Source organism: Halichoerus grypus, chromosome 4 (genome assembly GCF_964656455.1).
Source record: "Halichoerus grypus chromosome 4, mHalGry1.hap1.1, whole genome shotgun sequence".
In the NCBI taxonomy this organism is placed as follows: domain Eukaryota; kingdom Metazoa; phylum Chordata; class Mammalia; order Carnivora; family Phocidae; genus Halichoerus; species Halichoerus grypus.
Genome location: NC_135715.1, coordinates 15059105 through 15077004, shown reverse-complemented (window position 1 = coordinate 15077004; position 17900 = coordinate 15059105). Strand labels below are relative to the sequence as shown.

Below are 17900 nucleotides of genomic sequence, written 5' to 3'. Positions count from 1 at the left end.
GCTGAGTAATGCTGCCACATCGTCTTTTATGACTGCATAATCTAAAGCCATTAAACTTCATTTTTGAGGGGAGGACACAAGGACCACCTAACATCCTCCTTCCCCATGAATATAATGGGTGACAACCCCATAAAGTTAATCAGAGTCCCTCTATGGTCTGTAGAAGAAAAGAGATTCAAGGAAATGAAAACCAAAGTGCATACAAAATCAACAACCTCTCTATAACCTGATACCTGCACTGCATTGCGGGGGGAGCCTGGTTTTCCACGACTGGCCCAAAAACCAGCACACCTGCACAGAAAGCTCTCTGCAAGCTTTGGCATTTCCCTCCTGGGGCTACCATTAGCTTTCTTTCAAGTTCATCCGCCACCTTTCCTTTTTCATTATACCACTATGATCTGTTGGAGTCAAGAGGCCAGAAAGACACATACAGACTTAACACGTTCTGAGCAAAAGGGCACAGTGTGGACCCCAAGAACCACCTGGGGGCCTGTGATATTTGCTCTGAGGTCAGATTGACTCCACATTTCCTGACCTCATCATGTCTAACAGCCATGAGTCCCTGAATGTGTAAGGCTATATGATGGCAGTTATGTTCAAAGTCATGGAATGTAATGAATGACGCCCCCCAACCCAGGCCCTTCCATCACCAATTTCTTGCTTTGAAAGAGAAGCCCCATGTGACTGGTCTCCCACACAACAGAAGGGAAAAGAGAGAGGAACAACACAGAACAGTTGTGGCAAAGGTGAGCTGGTGGGGCGGCTGAAAGAAGTAAGAATACAGTGAGCGTGAAAAACCCAATGACAAGGAGAGAAAGGAGAGCGAGCGAACACACACACACACACACACACACACACACACGGTTATAAACATGCACTTCAGGGTTAGGGGAGAGACTATCTTAATGAGAAAATAAAGATGAAGTACATCCCCAGTAGAAGAAATAAAACTATCACCAACTTTTAAAAATATCTTTTACTATGTTTTTCTGTTTCTAAAAATTATAAAAAACAAAAAAAGGTTAGTATAAACTATCTTCTCAAAAACGGCAGGCTTAGTCATAAAAATTTATACATGAGGCCACACGCTAAGTCTTTTACAGCAACTACACTTAGAACTCTTTTGTCTATAAAGAAGTTTCTAAATTTTACTCATCATGTGCCATCCTTCATACCAAGACTACAAAAGGGAAGCAATATGCCCTCTACAAACTCATCCATTGTGCATAATTTTACTGTCAAAATGAGAGTGTTTTATAAATGTGAATTTCCTTTTTTCCTAATGCTTTATATTTATCAAAGTATTTAATTTAAGGAAGTTGGATATGCAGCATACCTAAAGTAATAGTGCACACTTTCATGATATCACAAAACAAGTTGTATTATTACTCATTTCCTTGTAAACACTATGCCTGAAGCCTTCAGAAAACAAGTCAATCTGTACAGAAAAAAAAAATGACAAAATGAGATGCTGTCCAACTCATGATTTTCACAGCATTCATTTTTAGAACCAACTTACTAAAAGCAGCAATGCCTATCATCAGCACATACAAAGGAACCAAGACCAAGTGCACGGAGCAGTAAGGAAAACGCCCTCTCACAAAGCAACCCATCACACTCTCTACGAAATGCCATTATCCCAAACCCCATGCTCTCCTCCTCACTGGAGTGGAGTGTAACCAATAGCAGCTGGGTACCAATGGCTTTGAAGTCACAGAGATACCAAACAAAGAAAATAACCCGGTTGGTTCAGCTAATGGGTTCCCAAGGGAGGAGAGAGGAGGAGACGAGAACTTCAAAACATAACCCAGCCACAGCTCCTGGCTCTGCAGAGAGAGCCAGGAGGGGTAAAGTCCTCTCTGAAATGCCTTCCTTTTCCTCCACAAATAACTGAAAGTTCATTGCCACTGTTGAGGATGAGGGTGAACTGTCACTGTTTTCAATGAATACTGAGCAAATGTATGACCCGCACCCATTCAAAAAAATGAGGTTAACCTTGAAGACATTATGCCAAGTGAAATAAAAGGCAGGCACCCAAGGGCAAATCCTGCATGATTCCACTCACATGAGGCACCTAAGCAGGCAGTTTCGTGGAGACAGGAAGTAGAAGGGTGGTCGCCAGGGGCTGGGGGAAGGGCATGAGGAACTGGTCTAATGGGGACAGAGTTTCAGCTTTACAAGATGAAGAGTTCTGGAGATGGATGGTGGTGATGGTTGCACAATGATGTGAATGTACTTAAGGTCACTGAGCTGGACACTCAAAAATGGTAAATGGGGCCAATTTTACGTGACATGTATTTTACCACAATTAAAAATTAAAAATTCCGTAACTTAGGGGCGCCTGGGTGGCTCAGTCGGTTAAGCATCTGCCTTCGATTCAGGTCATGATCTCAGGGTCCTGGGATCAAGCCCAGCGTCATACACCCTGCTCAGCAGGGAGTCTGTTTCTCCCTCTCCCTCCGCGCCTCCCCCCTGCTCGTGCTCGTGCTCAGGCACTCTCTCTCTAGTTCTCAAATGAATAAAAAAAAAAAAACTTACAAAAATAAAAATTCATTAATTTAAAAAACAAAATGAGGGGCTCCTGACTGGCTCCGTTAGTACACCACGTGACTCTTGATCTCAGGGTTGTGAGTTCAGGTCCCACAGGGGGTATAGAGGTTACTTAAAAAATTTTTTTAAAAATTAAAAATCTTTTTAAAAATAAATAAACAAATATAAAAAACAAAATGATTACCTTTGAAGAGAGGGGGGAAATAATAGCCACCGACCAAAAATTCTAAACCTACAGAAATATCTTAAAATAACAAAGAAAGAAAAACATACTCAGCTTAACATAAAAATTTACAAATTAAACTAAATGGGTTTCTAAAAATTAAGTCTCGGTCATGTTTTCGGCAGAAGTCCTGGAGCCTTCCAAGAAGGTTCCACATCCACCACTGCCCTGCCCAGGTTCCTTTCACCGTCCCTACCACGGGGTGGTTCCCCAGTCGTCCTGATGATAAGAATCCCTGGGGCACAGATTAAATATACAGATTTCCAGGGCTTCTCTTAATTCTGAGGGAGGAGGTCTGGGATTACACCCAGGGTCTGGGTTTTTATTAAGCACAACGATGAGTCATAACAGAATCTAGTGACCCGCAGCCTAGCATATGTCCTGCTCACCCTTGATGCTCTCGGCAAGGAAGCCGAACAGGTCCGCGCTCCGGCGGATACTCACCCTGCCCTGTAATGTACACACAGCTCCCGCCGCAAGGCCCGTAAACACCCAGCTATTAAACGCAGTGAGCGGCTCTGTGGCCAAGTTACTGATAGTGGGCGGGCCCCAGCTCCACCTCTGCCATAAGCAAGTACATAACTGGGCAAAATTACGTGTCCGGGCACCAGCTAACAGGCCGTGCAGGCCAGATCCCTGGGAGCAGGGACACCCAAGAGGTCAACACTACCACTGTCTTGGCTCTCAGCCAGCAGACCATTTTCCAGCTGTGGTAGGGAGGTGGATGAAGCCCACACAGGGCAGCCCCCACCCCACCCCCCCCGGAGCTGAGGTGGTAGAGGTGAGGCTGGGGTCGGCCCAAGCAGGTGGCATCTCCGAGGATGAATGAAAGGGTCCCCAAAGTCCTGGGGCGGGGAAGGGATGCTGCTGTAAAGGCCTCAGCTGAGGGACGGGCTACAAAGGCCCAGGTCAACACGGCCTAAGGCTCACCAGAGAGCTGGTGCACGCAATAGCAAGCAGAACACAGGAGCCTGGAAGGTCAAGTTAGGGCACTGGAGTTCTTGCCCAGGCAGAGTGGAGAAATCTTATTAATAAATGATCAGCAAGGCTGGAATACAGCTGAGACACCAGGAAGACCATACCTTAGAATTAAAGACCACTCTCTGGAGCAGGGATTCTCAGCTGGGGCAATTTTGCCCCCACCTCCCAGGGCACATCTGGCGATGTCTGGAGACATTATTGGTTGTTACAACTAGAAAGATGCATCTGGCATCAAGTGGGTAGAGGCCACAGTTGCTGGTGAACATCCCACAATGTATGGGGTCCCCTCCATCCACCACCCCCCAACAGCCCTACTAAATGTCAGTAGTGCGGAGGTTGAGAATCTCTTCTCTAAAACAGATTTGCTCTAGACTCATCCTAGAAAAGATTACTACCAAGGCCTAATAAGGACCCACAAAGGACACAGAGATTGAAGGTTGAGACCCACCAAACTGGAGAAGCTTGGAAAAAACACCTTAGAATTCCCAAAAATGGAAGCTAACAAAGCATAAATCAAGCCTACGCCAGGTTGAAAGAGATCAGCCAGTAAGTGACCTATTAATGCAAAATGCAACATCCTCAAAAGACGGTCAGAATGCAGACCTGCAATGTGGCATTCATAATGTCCAGTAAATTTTAAGTCTTAGAGATGCAAAAAGAAAAAAAAAAACAGGAAAATGTAAACCACAGCAAGAAAGAAAGCAGTCTTCCTAATAAAAAGCAAATCCTCCAAATATATAAATAAGAATAAAAAGAAAGTTTGACCCAGACATTGGATTTTTTTTTTTAATTTTATGTTAAAGAGTTGAAAGGAAATATATTCAAAGAATTAAAGAGAAATATGAGTAAACAGATCCTTGACAGAAAAATTACAAATTGTAAAAAAAGAGCAAAGTGGTGCGCCTGGGTGACTCATTTGGTTAAGCAACTGCCTTCGGCTCAGGTCATGATCTTGGGGTTCTGGAATCGAGTCCCACATCAGGCTCCTTGCTGTGCAGGGAGCCTGCTTCTCCCTCTCCCTCTGCTGCCACTCTCCCTGCTTGTGCTCTCTCTGTCAAATAAATAAATAACGTTAAAAAAAAAAAAAAGAGCAAAGTGGACATTCTATAACTGAAAAGTACAAAACTAGGGGGAAAAAAACGCACTGGCTGGTCTTAGTAACAGTTTGAAGATAACAGAAAAGGTAGTCAGGTTGATTAGAAGAAAACTAGCCAATCTTAAGAACAGAGAAAAGAAACTGAATAAAATTAAGGGAAACAAAAAGAGGGAACTATGAGACACTTTCAAATGTTCTAATATACATGTAATGAGAATCCAAGAAAGAGGAAAAAGTGAGAATGGACCAGAAGATAATATTTTAAAAGATATAATGGCCAAATATTTCCGAAGTTTTTAGAGAAAGAATAAATTAAAGATCAGGGGCACCTGGGTGGCTCAGTTGTTTGAGCATCTGCCTTCGGCTCAGGTCATGATCCCAGGGGACTGGGATTGAGTCCCACATCGGGCTCCCCGCTCTGCAGGAAGCCTGCTTCTCCCTCTCCCACTCCCCCTGCTTGTGTTCCCTCTCTCACTGTCTCTCTCTGTCAAATAAATAAATAAAATCTTAAAAAAAAAAAAAAAGAAGAAGAAATTAAAGATCAAAAAGTTCAACAAACCCCAAAAGGCATAAATTCAAGGGAAATCACACCTAAGGTTCATTATCAATCTCCTAAAAATCTAAATTTTCTTTAAGAAGAAAATTTAAAAAAAAAATTTTTTTAAACCTGCCAGAGAAAACAAACATACAGGAAGCCTTATTAAAAACAAAGGAGGCCAGATGACAACAGAACAATATCCTTTACATACTAAAAGGGGTACAGAGAACTATCAATTCAGAATACAATATCCAGCCAGCATAGCCTTCAGAAACAAGGGAGAAAAACAGATTTTCAGATAAACAGAAACAGAATTCATCACTTGCAGACCTATCCTTAAGAAATGCTAAAGGAGGGGCGCCTGGGTGGCTCAGTCGGTTGAGCATCTGACTCTTGATTTTGGTTGTGTCATGATCTCAGGGGTGTGGAATCAAGCCCCATATTAGGCTCCCAGCTGAGTGTGGAGCCGGCCTGAGGTTCTCTCTCTCCCTCTGCCAGCACCCCCCTCCCCGGCTCAGGCTCTCTCTCCAAATAAGTAAATAGACAAAGGTTTCTCAGATAGAACATAAGCAGCAATAACCATAAAAACTGATAAACAGGACTTACTTCATCAAAACAAAAACATTCCACTTCTCAAAAGATATTATTAAAAAAAATAGAAAGGCATGCCAGACATTGAAAGAAAATGTTTACCATTTATATATCTGGCAAAGGACTAGAATCCTGAAAATACAGAACTTGTACAATTCAATAAGACAAAAACCCCAATATAAGAGAAAAAGAGAGGCAGCAAATTCTTAAACAGATACTTCAAAAAAAAAGATACATGAAGAGCAAAGAAGCACATAAAAAGATACTGAGCATCATTAGTCATCGATGAAGTGAAGATTAAAACCATAATGAGATACTATTTTACATACCCATGAATAACTAAAATTAAAAATACTGACAATACCAGGTCTTGATGAGGATACAGACCGAGTAAAACTCACATATTCCTAGTGGGAATGTAATCAGGTACCTTCACTTTACAAATGAGAAAATTTAAGCTTAGAGCAGTTTGCCCAAGGCAAATAGCTAGAAAGAGGAAAACTAGGATTCATGCAAAAGCAGTCCAACTACACAGCCTCACCACGTTTACAACTCCCCTCCTAAATTTCATAAATGTCTTTTGTACCACGTACTTTACATGACTTCTATTATCCAATGCTCAACCAACAACCCCATGTGAAGCAGATATTCTTTATTCCCACTTTAAAGATCAGGAAACTGAGAGGTCCCTGGGTGGCTCAGTCGGATAAGCATCTGACTCTTGATTTCAGCTCAGGTCATGATCTCAGGGTCGTGAGCCACAGGACACGCTCTGTGCTCAGCAGTAGTCTGCCTGAGATTCTCCCTCTGCCCTTCCTCCCGCTTGCTCTAAATAAGTAAATAAATAAAATGTTAAGGATCAGGAAACTGAGACCTTAAGAAATGAATTCACTTCTCTAAAATATTCCGGTTTAGCAAATGGCAAAATTGGGATTTGATCTCAAATCTGACTGCTTTCACAGTCCATGCTCACAGTCCCTACCCTATCCAGCTCAGTGCAGTATCTTTTACAAAGTATTTGTCCACCTGACGCAACACGACTATTCTGAGCGTAAGATTCCCAGTCCATATTCTAAGACACTGGAGCCTGATAAACACCACCATGCTTGAGGTTTAACAGCTGCAATTTCGAAAGAGTTATTCACCACTGAGAAGGGCTGAAAGACCTAAGTTATAAGATACAAAGTAAAAGCTGAACATGTATTTGAGGCCTATTAGTATCACTTGTCATTTTTTAAAACTACCCCCCCATACCAATTCAAACAGAATGCCTGGGGAGAGGGACCTGGCATCAAAGTTGTTTTAAAAAAATTTCCCCAAATGAGGCCACTGTGCACCAGAGTTTGGGAACCACTGAGCTAAAGCCTACCCTTCCCGTGTCCACCACATCCCCAGAGAACAGATAATGTATCTGATGGTAGAATCAATTCTAGCCACTCATAACTCTCCAGAGCAGGAATTTCCCCGTTAAAGAAAGCTAAAACAAACAGCCTCTCCTAACTTGCTTTGTTAGCCCAAACTCCCAACAGAAAATTAAACCTGCACCCAATGCCTCCTCTTAGCTCCTTCCTAGCAAACTAGAACACTGACAAATTGCCCCTAGAGATCAGCTTTTCGCAAAATGCACAGGTTCAACCCAAGTTTAGATCATAAGTAAAAGAGAAAAATGGAGGGAGAAATGTGTTTAAAAAGAAAGATTTTAGGGACTCCTGGCTGGCTCAGTTGATAGAGCACTCAACTCTTGATCTCAGGGCCATGAGTTGGAGCCCCACGTTGAGTGTAGAGATTATAAATAAATAAACTTAAAAAAAAAAGTTTACGGACACCTGGGTGGCTCAGTCGGTTAAGTGTCTGCCTTTGGCTCAGGTCATGATCCCAGGGTCCTGGGATCAAGTCCCACATCAGGCTCCTTGTTCAGTGGGGAGCCTGCTTCTCCTTCTCCCTCTGTTGCTCCCCCTGCTTGTGCTCGCGCACGCTCTCTCTCTCTCTTTCTCTCTGACAAATAAATAAATAAAATCTTTTAAAAGAATAAATATTAAAGAAAGAAAAGATTTTAAAGCATTAAACGATGTAAGAAGCATTACTAGCTCATTCTATTTTTGTCAGAAGGTTACAAAATACCATTAGAAGAGAAATTCCTACCCAAGTATCCCATGCTTCCAGGGAGACACCCCCCCCCCCCCGGCCATTTCCATAAATAACGCAGAGTTTCACTGTGGTGGTACTCTCAAGATGCTAGTCCCTCGACATTTTCAGAAAGGAAATGTAACCACAGACTAATAGGCAAAATACTGGACTGAACCATACGAAAGTGCTGTTTTACAAGCCCTCATCAGCTGAATATCTGCAATTTCATGTTGTCCAGCCTAAATATAAAGCAACGCAGTGTGTCTACACTGAAATGAAGTTAGTGTTAAATAAAAACAAAATCAAGTTCTGTCCAAGAACTATGGACTTGACATCATATGCGTGAGATGCTAACAAACTTTCAGAAGGAGGTGGAGGGGTGGGGTGGACCTTCCCTTCCTCAGAATCAACACTCTGGTGCATAGTGTTTTGTTTTGTTTTGTTTTAACTCCAGCTCCATTTTTTTTTTAAGATTTTATGTATTTATTTGACAGAGAGAGCGAGCACAAGCAGGAGGAGCGGCAGGGAAAGGGAGAAGCAGGCCCCCCGTGGAGCAGGGAGGCCATTGCTGGACTCGATCCTAGGACCCCGGGACCACGACCCGAGCCAAAGGCAGATGACTAACCAACTGAGCCACCCAGGCGTCCCATCGAGCTCCGTTTCTTGCAGCAGGTTGCAGACATTGCTCAGGAGAAGTCAGCAAGCTGGCTTTGCACCCTGCATGGGGCCCTTCTACTTCCTTTTCAGAGTCTGTGATAAAGAATGCCTCATGTCCCAACTGCCGATCTTAAAATACAACTGAGCTGCAGAAGGGTCTAGAAAGGAGAAGTAAAACGGTCAAGAGAAGAAGGTCTTGAGAGAAAAGATTAGAAAAGGGAAGAGTCCACTCAGAAAGATTAGGAGATCTAAATGGTGTAGATACAAAAAAGCATGCCTTTTTCTCCCAATTACAGAATTCTAAAAATTATACTGCAACTACATCACTTAATGCAACTATATCACTTAACTGATTAAAAATACACTGAGGTAAGTAAAAATATTTCTTTACATAGGATACTAATCTACAGAAGTCACTCACTTGGGATGCACTGCATAAATCCCAGTAGTCGATTTTCCACATTCATGGTAGTAGTGTGCTATGTCACTGTGACCATGAATTACTGAATACTAATTGCTCCCAGAGAAAATACAGAATTCGGTTTCTGCCAGCCTTTGATAACATTTTAACAACTGATCAACAGGGACGCCTGGGTGGCTCATTTGGTTCGGCATCTGCCTTCGGCTCAGATTGTGATCCCAGGGTCCTGGGATCGAGTCCTACATCGGGCTCCTTGCTCAGTGGGGAGCCTGCTTCTCCCTCTGCCTGCCGCTCCCCCTGCTTGTGCTCTCTCTCTCTCTCTCTCTCTGGCAAATAAATAAATAAAATTAAAAAAAAAAATTGATCAACATACACATAACCTGACGTGTGTCCATTGTTGACTCATTAACACTGGACTCACGCCAAAAGCACAATAATTCATAACTTGAAACAACTTGGGGCGCCTGGGTGGCTCAGTCGGTTAAGCGTCTGCCTTCGGCTCAGGTCATGATCCCAGGGGTCCTGGGATCGAGCCCCGCATCCGGCTCCCTGCTCAGCGGGGAGCCTGCTTCTCCCTCTCCCACTCCCCCTGCTTGTTCTCTCTGTCAAATAAATAAATAAAAATCTTTAAAAAAAAAAACTGAGCCAAGCTTATCTAACACAGGCATTTTCTCCCTACCATGTGTCGTATTTATTCCACAAGGCACAGCACAGCCTTGCTGTGCTCAGAAACACTAGACAGCATCTTAGCATTTTGTGTGGGGCCATTTTAAACAGCAAAATCACCAACAAAAAGCATAAAAGTGCAGAAAACAGGCACAACATATAAACAGCCCGTGAAAAGAACTCTTGTTTACAGTAGGACAGCTGAAACAAGAAGGTGACCCCAGCTGGGAATATGCATGTCAGGTGACGCAAAATTTTAGTGACTATGTGCATGCCCAAGAATGACCGTGAAAGAGCTCCAGGTATTGATTTTGGGGTTACAAATAAATTTGAGCAAGTAGGCAATCTGCAAACAGAGAATCTGTGAATAATGAGAGTTTACTGTACATAAACTCTTGCCAAGACAAATCCATGATAGAGGATAAAAGGAAACTCAGATGTTTGCAGGGAGTCCATTCATCTTAGAGGTTCAAGCAAAGAAAGACAAATACTCTCTCACAAACTATCCTTTGGGTAACTCTAAAGAGAGTAAAAATGAGATTTTAGCCAGAATAAAAAGTATGGTCAAAATGATCCAATTCTGCAAGGAAGTCTGCACCAAGGAACAAGGAGGGAGAACAGTATCCATGAACTCAAAAGCTGACAGCTCTGGATTTCCCTGGCATTCAAAGCAAACCAACCATCAAGGTCCACTATGGGAACTGCCTCAGTTCTTCAAACTGGACACAGAGTCAGGAAACCCAGGGCCAATCAGGCTTAATTAAGACCTTTTTTTTTTTTTAAGATTTTATTTATTTGACAGAGAGAGACACAGCGAGAAGGGGAACACAAGCAGGGGGAGTGGGAGAGGGAGAAGAAGGCTTCCCGCCGAGCAGGGAGCCCGATGTGGGGCTCAATCCCAGGACCCTGGGACCATGATCTGAGCTGAAGGCAGATGCTTAACGACTGAGCCACCCAGGCGCCCCAGGCTTAATTAAGATCTTAAGAAAAAAATCTCTGTGCCGTACACATTTTATAATACAAGAAAATCTCTGTACCATAGGACAAGACCATCCTGATTACAGAGAATGCCATCCTGTGTGCCCTAGCTCTAGAGACGTAGAACATTCAGGCTCACTCGCACCCAAGCCTGAAGCCAAGGTCAGGCTGGCAAATGCCAGATCCATTTCTACTAGTGATGGGGCTGAAGATCATCCTCTGTCCTCAATCCGGCTTGCCTGGGCTGAAGCTACCATCTTCCCCCAGGCTGGTCCTACCTCCTGTGCTCTGATCAGTGTTCAGCCAGTAAGGAACCTCAGTCCGGGGAGAGGAGAAAGCTCTGGAGATGAATGGTGGTATAGTGGTGATAGGGACATTCACAACAACGTGAATGTACTTAAACGTCACTGAACAGTCCACTTAAAAGAGTTAAAATGGTAAATTTTACGTTATGCATATTTTACCACAATCAATCAATCAAGAAGTAAATAAATAAATAAATGCTCCAGGCACCTGGCTGGCTCAGTTGGTGGAAGCGCGCGCCGCTTGACCACAGGGTTGTGAGTTCGAGCCCCACGTTGGGTGTAGAGATTCCTCAAAAAATAAAATCTTAAAAAAAAAAAAGAAAGAAAAAGAAAAAACCTCAAAAGCCAAGTGTAATTTTACCAAAGCTGTGCAAAGGAAAACAAGGGATAAGTCATTTTTATACAGAATACATCCCACGACATCATGCAATATCACGACTACCACTACGAACTCAGCAGCCATTCCAGTGACGACACCCCACGTGAAGTTCTCCCAGAACCGGGGATTAGGAGTAGGGCACGAGCCTCATGTTCGGAGGGGCCTCTCGGAGCTTTACTGCAGTGCCGCCTTCTGCCCTAAGGAATCGGCGCACCTGCGATGGAAAAGTGTCCTATTTCTTCCCCCAGTAGGATTCTAGACCGCAAGGCAGTGCCTAAGGAAATCGGTCTTTCCCACGCTTCTGGAATTTCAGCTTACGCCTACGGTTTGACCCAAGTAAGTCTCTGTAAGGGGACAATTCTTTTAGGCTAATCAAGCCAGGAAATTAACACCTCTGGGAGAGGTTTACATTCAGCAAATGTGCCAGATCAGATCAGATTTCCCAAAGGTGAGTTCTAAAACGTTAGTGGGAAGAGTAAGAAAAACAGGTGAGGGGCGCCTGGGTGGCTCAGTCGTTAAGCGTCTGCCTTCGGCTCAGGTCATGGTCCCAGGGTCCTGGGATCGAGCCCAGCATCGGACTCCCTACTCGGCGGCAAGCCTGCTTCTCCCTCTCCCTCTCCCCCTGCTTGTGTTCCCTCTCTCGCTGTGTCTCTCTCTGTCAAATAAATAAATAAAATCTTAAAAAAAAAAAAAAAGAAAAACAGGTGAACTCCCACCAACTCACCTGGGCAGCCAAGAGCTTTGTTGGACTGAATTGTCCCCTCAAACCTGGATCCCCCGGTGAAGGTTTTCACAATAGAGTCCTAGTGAAATGTCCTATTTATTTATGGGAGCGAAGCATGATCTAGCTAATTTATAGAGAAATCGGCCCAGTCTCCTACATGGTAGAAGGGACTACAATAGAATAACCAAGAGGAGGAGAAGGACAGCAACGAAGACCCCTTGACTGGGGCGGACAGGCAGGGCTACCATTTGCACATCACAGGGGAGAAACCTGAGGTTACATGTCACAGCCTACACAGACAGTAAGAAGCCTCCCAGATTCACACAATTCCAAGATTAGTAAGACTCTGCTCAGAGGAAGAGGTGGAGAAGACATCTTGCATTTTGCTAAGAAAAGTAATCATAAGTGAATTGTGCAAGACTGTTGAATCTCAGATCTGTACTTCTGAAACAAATAATGCAATATATGTTAAGGAAAAAAAAAAAAGAAGAAGGTAGCAGGAGGGGAAGAATGAAGGGGGGGAAATCGGAGGGGGAGACGAACCATGAGAGACGATGGACTTTGAAAAACAAACTGAGGGTTCTAGAGGGGAGGGGGGTGGGAGGATGGGTTAGCCTGGTGATGGGTATTGAGGAGGGCACGTTCTGCATGGAGCACTGGGTATTATGCACAAACAATGGATCATGGAACACTATATCTAAAACTAACGATGTAATGTATGGCGATTAACATAACAATAAAAAAATTAAAAAAAAAAAGAAAAGTAGTCATAAGAAACAGAAGCTCTAGATAAGCAGCAACTAGGTTAAAGAAGCAATATTTTAGGGGCACCTGGGTGGCTCAGTTAGTTAATCGGACTGCCTTCAGCTCAGGTCATGATCCTGGAGTCCCAGGATCGAGTCCCACATCGGGCTCCCTGCTCAGAGGGGAGTCTGCTTCTCCCTCTGACCCTCCCCCCTCTCATGCTCTCTATCTCATTCTCTCTCAAATAAATAAATAAAATCTTTAAAAAAAAAAAAGAAGCAATATTTTAAATTTAAATTGTTTGGCTTTAACTTTCAATAAGGATTTTTTTTTTTAAATAAAAATTGTATATATTGGGCACCTGGCTGGCACAATCAGAAAAGCATGGGACTCTTGATCTCAGGGTCATAAGCTTGAGCCCACAATGGGTGTAAAGATGATTACTAAAAAAAAAAAAAAAAAAAAAACTTAAAAAATATTGTATATAGTTAAGGTGTAACGTCATATTTTGACAGATAATACACTGGAAAATGAGTACTACAGTCAAGCTAATATATCCATCACTTTACATAGTTATCCTTTTGTGTGTATGGCAGGAACGCTTAAGATCAACCTTTCTTAGCAAATTTCAAGTATACGATACAGTTAAAATGGAGTGTTTTTGTTTTTGTTTTTAAAGCAAACGGCCCAAAGCAAAGAGATATCCAGGGTCCAGTTTGTAAAGGGCCCTTCAGTTCTCATCACTTCTTCTGTCTGTGCCAACTCCTTGGTAAAGACACCTGAAATCCTCACTCCCTTCATAATACTTAAGACCAGGGTAAACTGTGGGAGAACTTAATGGCATTTCTCAATACAAAACACTGAATACATCAAATGGGTCTTGTCATTAAAACTGCTGCAATGTACACTAAAGAGAAGAAGATAGTGCATAAAATAATAACTTGAATGGAAAGCAATATAAAGTAGAACATAAGTTCTCTCCAAAATTACTAAAGACAATGTAAAATTTAAAGTTTCATCCCAAACATCAACTATTTTTTTTCTTTTCTTTTCTTTTTTTTTTAAAGATTTTATTTAATGGGACACCTGGGTGGCTCCGTCAGTTCAGTGTCCAAGTCTTGATTTCAGCTCAGGAGCATGACTCAGGGTCCTGAGACTGGCCCTGAGTCGGGCTCCGCATCCAGTTCCGTGCTGGGCATGGAGCCTGCCTGGGATTCTCTCTCTCCCTGTGCCCCCCCGCCTTGAAATAAAGAAATAAAAATAGAGATCCTTTTTACAAAATTTTTAATTTATGAACTTTCCCAAAATGCTTTTGATGCTTTGGGTGAGGTAGACATTCTGATACCAAATGACACTTACCTTCCGATAAATCATATGGCACATGGCGACGCGTAGCCTCATGCCTGCACACTGAACATGATAGAAGTATAAATGGTGCAATATGGCCAGGATGAGTGTGCAGGTGGTCAGCACTGTGGCATAGGCGTAGGCTTCATGCAAAGCCACAGAATTAGTGGGGTCATGGTTTTCAAAATAATTAATAATTTTCCCCAAAAATATGGGCTGGACTACTTTGGTGCCTTCCTAAAAGGAAAGGAGAAAGCCGTAATTAGAAATACAGGTCCTACCAGTTTTTCTTAACATAGCTTTGCGTTTATTACTAGCATGTTAAAAAGGCATTTTAACAAAGTGCTACATTCATCACTAATCCCAAAGAAAAACAGAACCCCTCTCTTATGTAAGACAAGCACGTAATAGTTTAACCTTCAGCCAATATTCTAAGAGCAAAAGCCATAAAACTTTAGTTCGTTGGGCTTGGGTACACTGAGGGTCCTCGAAAAATATCGCAACCCGTGTTTAGAACGCATTTGGCAGACTACCAGTTAAGTCTTGGCCAAGATGAATAAGGAAAAAAGTGGCAAAAGAATGGTAAGGCATGTGCTCACAGGTGGGCAGCCCCAGCTCACAGCCTGCCCATGGGGTCTCCACTGTCAACATCCCAGCCCAAAGCAAAGTCACAAATGGCTCGCTCATGGGAGGCACACTGTTGCAAACCCCTTCTGCATTAAAAGAGCCATTAAAAGAACGGAGATATTGGCGCAAATACAGATCCGGGCCCAACCCCAAATTCCACGTGTCAGTAGATCAAAAGAACGGAGTCCAGTCTCCAAGTTCTGTTGGAGTAAGGAAAAGGACCAGGCTCAGGAGGCTCCCAGGCTCTCAGCCACAGTCTTGAATGTCTCTACCCCTAGAAGCTGAGCAGCGCCGCCTTGGGAGTCAAAAATTTAACACAGCAGAAGGCAAGTTCAAAATAATGCCACCCCTGGTTCGCCATCAGCCATACATTGCAGGTGCTGGTTTTGATGAATTTTAACAATCCTCCATTCCCCAAGGCAAAAAATTAAAATCCTACACCACTGAGTTAAGAAAGCACTGGGGCTTACCTCCTAAATAAGACTTAAGGAAAGCAATTTTCTTCCCCTAAAACTAAAGGCAAAGAAACGGCAAAACTTGCCCCTCCATGCCAGATGGCCGCTCCACCCCACAACCTACATCCACTCTTGTAAGGTACCTTCCTCTGGCATCAAAGAATACCAAACACTCAGTGCAAATGCGTGTCGCCAAGAGTAAACACACAGGCCCTCCACCTCACTTCATCTAATGCCAAAAGTTTGGAAATCTTTCAAGAACTCGACTTTGAAATATTTCCTCTTGAGCAACCTGTCCTTATTAACACAGACTGGCAAACAACCAACAGGTTTGCTTCTGGTGGCTCTCCTCCATCTGTCCCGAGGGAGGAACCCATAGCCCAGAAGGGCAAGGGAACCCCAAAAACCCAAACCCGAAACACAACTAACATGCATTTTCTTCTCACCCAACTAGTGCCCCTTCAGGATATTTACAGAAAGCTGTTCCCATCCCTGAGATGGGTGTGACATTATAAACCCCAACACTGCACACTCATGCGCACACTCATTCACAAACTTCACCTCCAGCCTCACCTTTCATGAGGTCATGGCACTTTTGTACTACAAGGAAATGCTGCTCATTGAAGACAATCAGATCTCAAGAACACAAAGGCTCACTGTTACATGTGAAGCATGCCCAATCATTCATCCCAAGAAGCACTGAGAGTTTATGAAAGCAACCCAAATACAGCAGGCCATAAAACAGTTTATGGGATTACTGAGATGAAGATCTGGAGGCTTCCACAGCAAAGTGAGAACATCAAACTGTACATACACATGGGCGGTCCCAGCCCAAGTCAGCAGTACGTCACCCTGGGGCTGCCTACTGGGAGCCCAGAGGTAACACCTGCCGGCCCAAACTTTCCTAAAACTTAGGATCGTCTCTGGTCCTCGGCTCTCCATTTGAGCCTAACATGGGCATGGGCATAGGAAAATATAATCAGAGCCACCCCTCAGAGAGAAAACGGATAGATGCAACAAACCCAGTGAAAAAGAGCACAAAATAAAGGTAGAGCACTACCACCCAAGCACGTGGATTTTTCTGCTGACAGTACTTAATCAATCAAACAGGCTCACTAATGAGGAATGCCAGCTTGCAGCACCTAGCTTCCACTCATCTGTCCGTTCTCAATCCTCACCCTCAGCTACAAAGAAATAAACCCAGGAAAATAGGTATTATCAAACTTGAAACTAACCATATTAAAACTTTCTGGAGAGCAGGAGCAAGGTCAAAACTTATTCGAGCAAACATGCCCATCTCTGCCCGGTGAAGATCCTTCCCACAAACCAACTGAGAATATGGTCTTTATTACTCCTTCACAGGAATTCTTCTTGATTGTAAAACCATAAGGGATTTCTAGCCCAATATGATACCACAACACCCCATGGTTCAAGGTCCTACCAGCATTTCAGAGTCTTTGCGGCAGGTACTTCTTAATGGAGTATTCGGCATTCAGCTCCCTGAAACCCCTGACATCTCAAACCACCCCCCACAACCTCTTGCTTTTTAGGGTAACTTATTACATGGCTAGATGCCAAAACCTCCCCCGTGGGCACGGTTGTCCCATGTACAGGAAACATTTCTTGCCCAACCCCACCATGCCTGATCCATGAGAAAAGAAAGAAAACACGGAAATAGAAACAAACTATCAGACAAAGGAAAAATTATCGAATGAACCGTAACAGCAAAAGGGTAAGCCTGTTTAGAACAGCCCCTCCCAACTTCCTACTTTCTCCCATAAAAGAGTGTTGGGCGGACTTGCCTACGGTTTGGCCAGAGCTTGCTTGTCCCAGACTGCAACTGTCTGCCATGCCTGAATAAACCCATTTTTGCGGTAACATAACTGGGAAGTTCTATTCTTAAGGTTAACAGAGGAAAAGCAGTGAATGAACACAGGAAGAATGAGAACCACCCCATGTTGCAACAGCCTAGTAAATTAATGGATCTTGAGCAATGATCATGAATAGTGCTCCTAACATCACCCACACAATAAAGACAAGCAGACATGATGTACCTAATACGCGAGGCACACCACCAGACCTACAAAGCAAATCTGCCAAGGACAAGAAGAGAAAAAAAAAACTGAGTCAGATCAAGCTTCTAGATCTAGCCACCAATTTAAGTTTCCAGAAGAACATGTTCAATGACACAGGGCCTAAGTGATAGGCCAAAGCCTGACTGTGGGACTCTCTACGGGACAAACAACTCAGTGTCAAGTATTTGATTAGAAAAAATAAATAAAATTATAGTGAGAGAGAATGGAAAGGAACCCAAACAGCCTCTATCAACCAAATGCACCCAACTTGGATACGGATTCAAGCTGCAAGGGAAAAAAAAGAAAGAAATGTGAGCACTAGCTAGATACTGATGATGTCTAGTATCAGTGTTAATGTTTATGCATAATAATGGCATTAGATTATATAGGGGAAAGAGTCCATAGTGTTTAAAGAT

The 17900-nt window shown here is 43.3% G+C and overlaps 1 protein-coding gene across 1 annotated transcript in view; it reads right to left on the bottom strand.

Annotated features, from left to right (window-relative positions):
* Nucleotides 1-17900, bottom strand: part of ABCC4 (ATP binding cassette subfamily C member 4 (PEL blood group)) — a 241638-nt gene that overhangs the window by 179768 nt on the left and 43970 nt on the right. The window contains exon 4 of the mRNA XM_036080095.2: nt 14340-14564. Within this exon, the coding sequence (XP_035935988.2) occupies nt 14340-14564 (225 nt within the window). The remainder of the gene's footprint in view (nt 1-14339; nt 14565-17900) is intronic.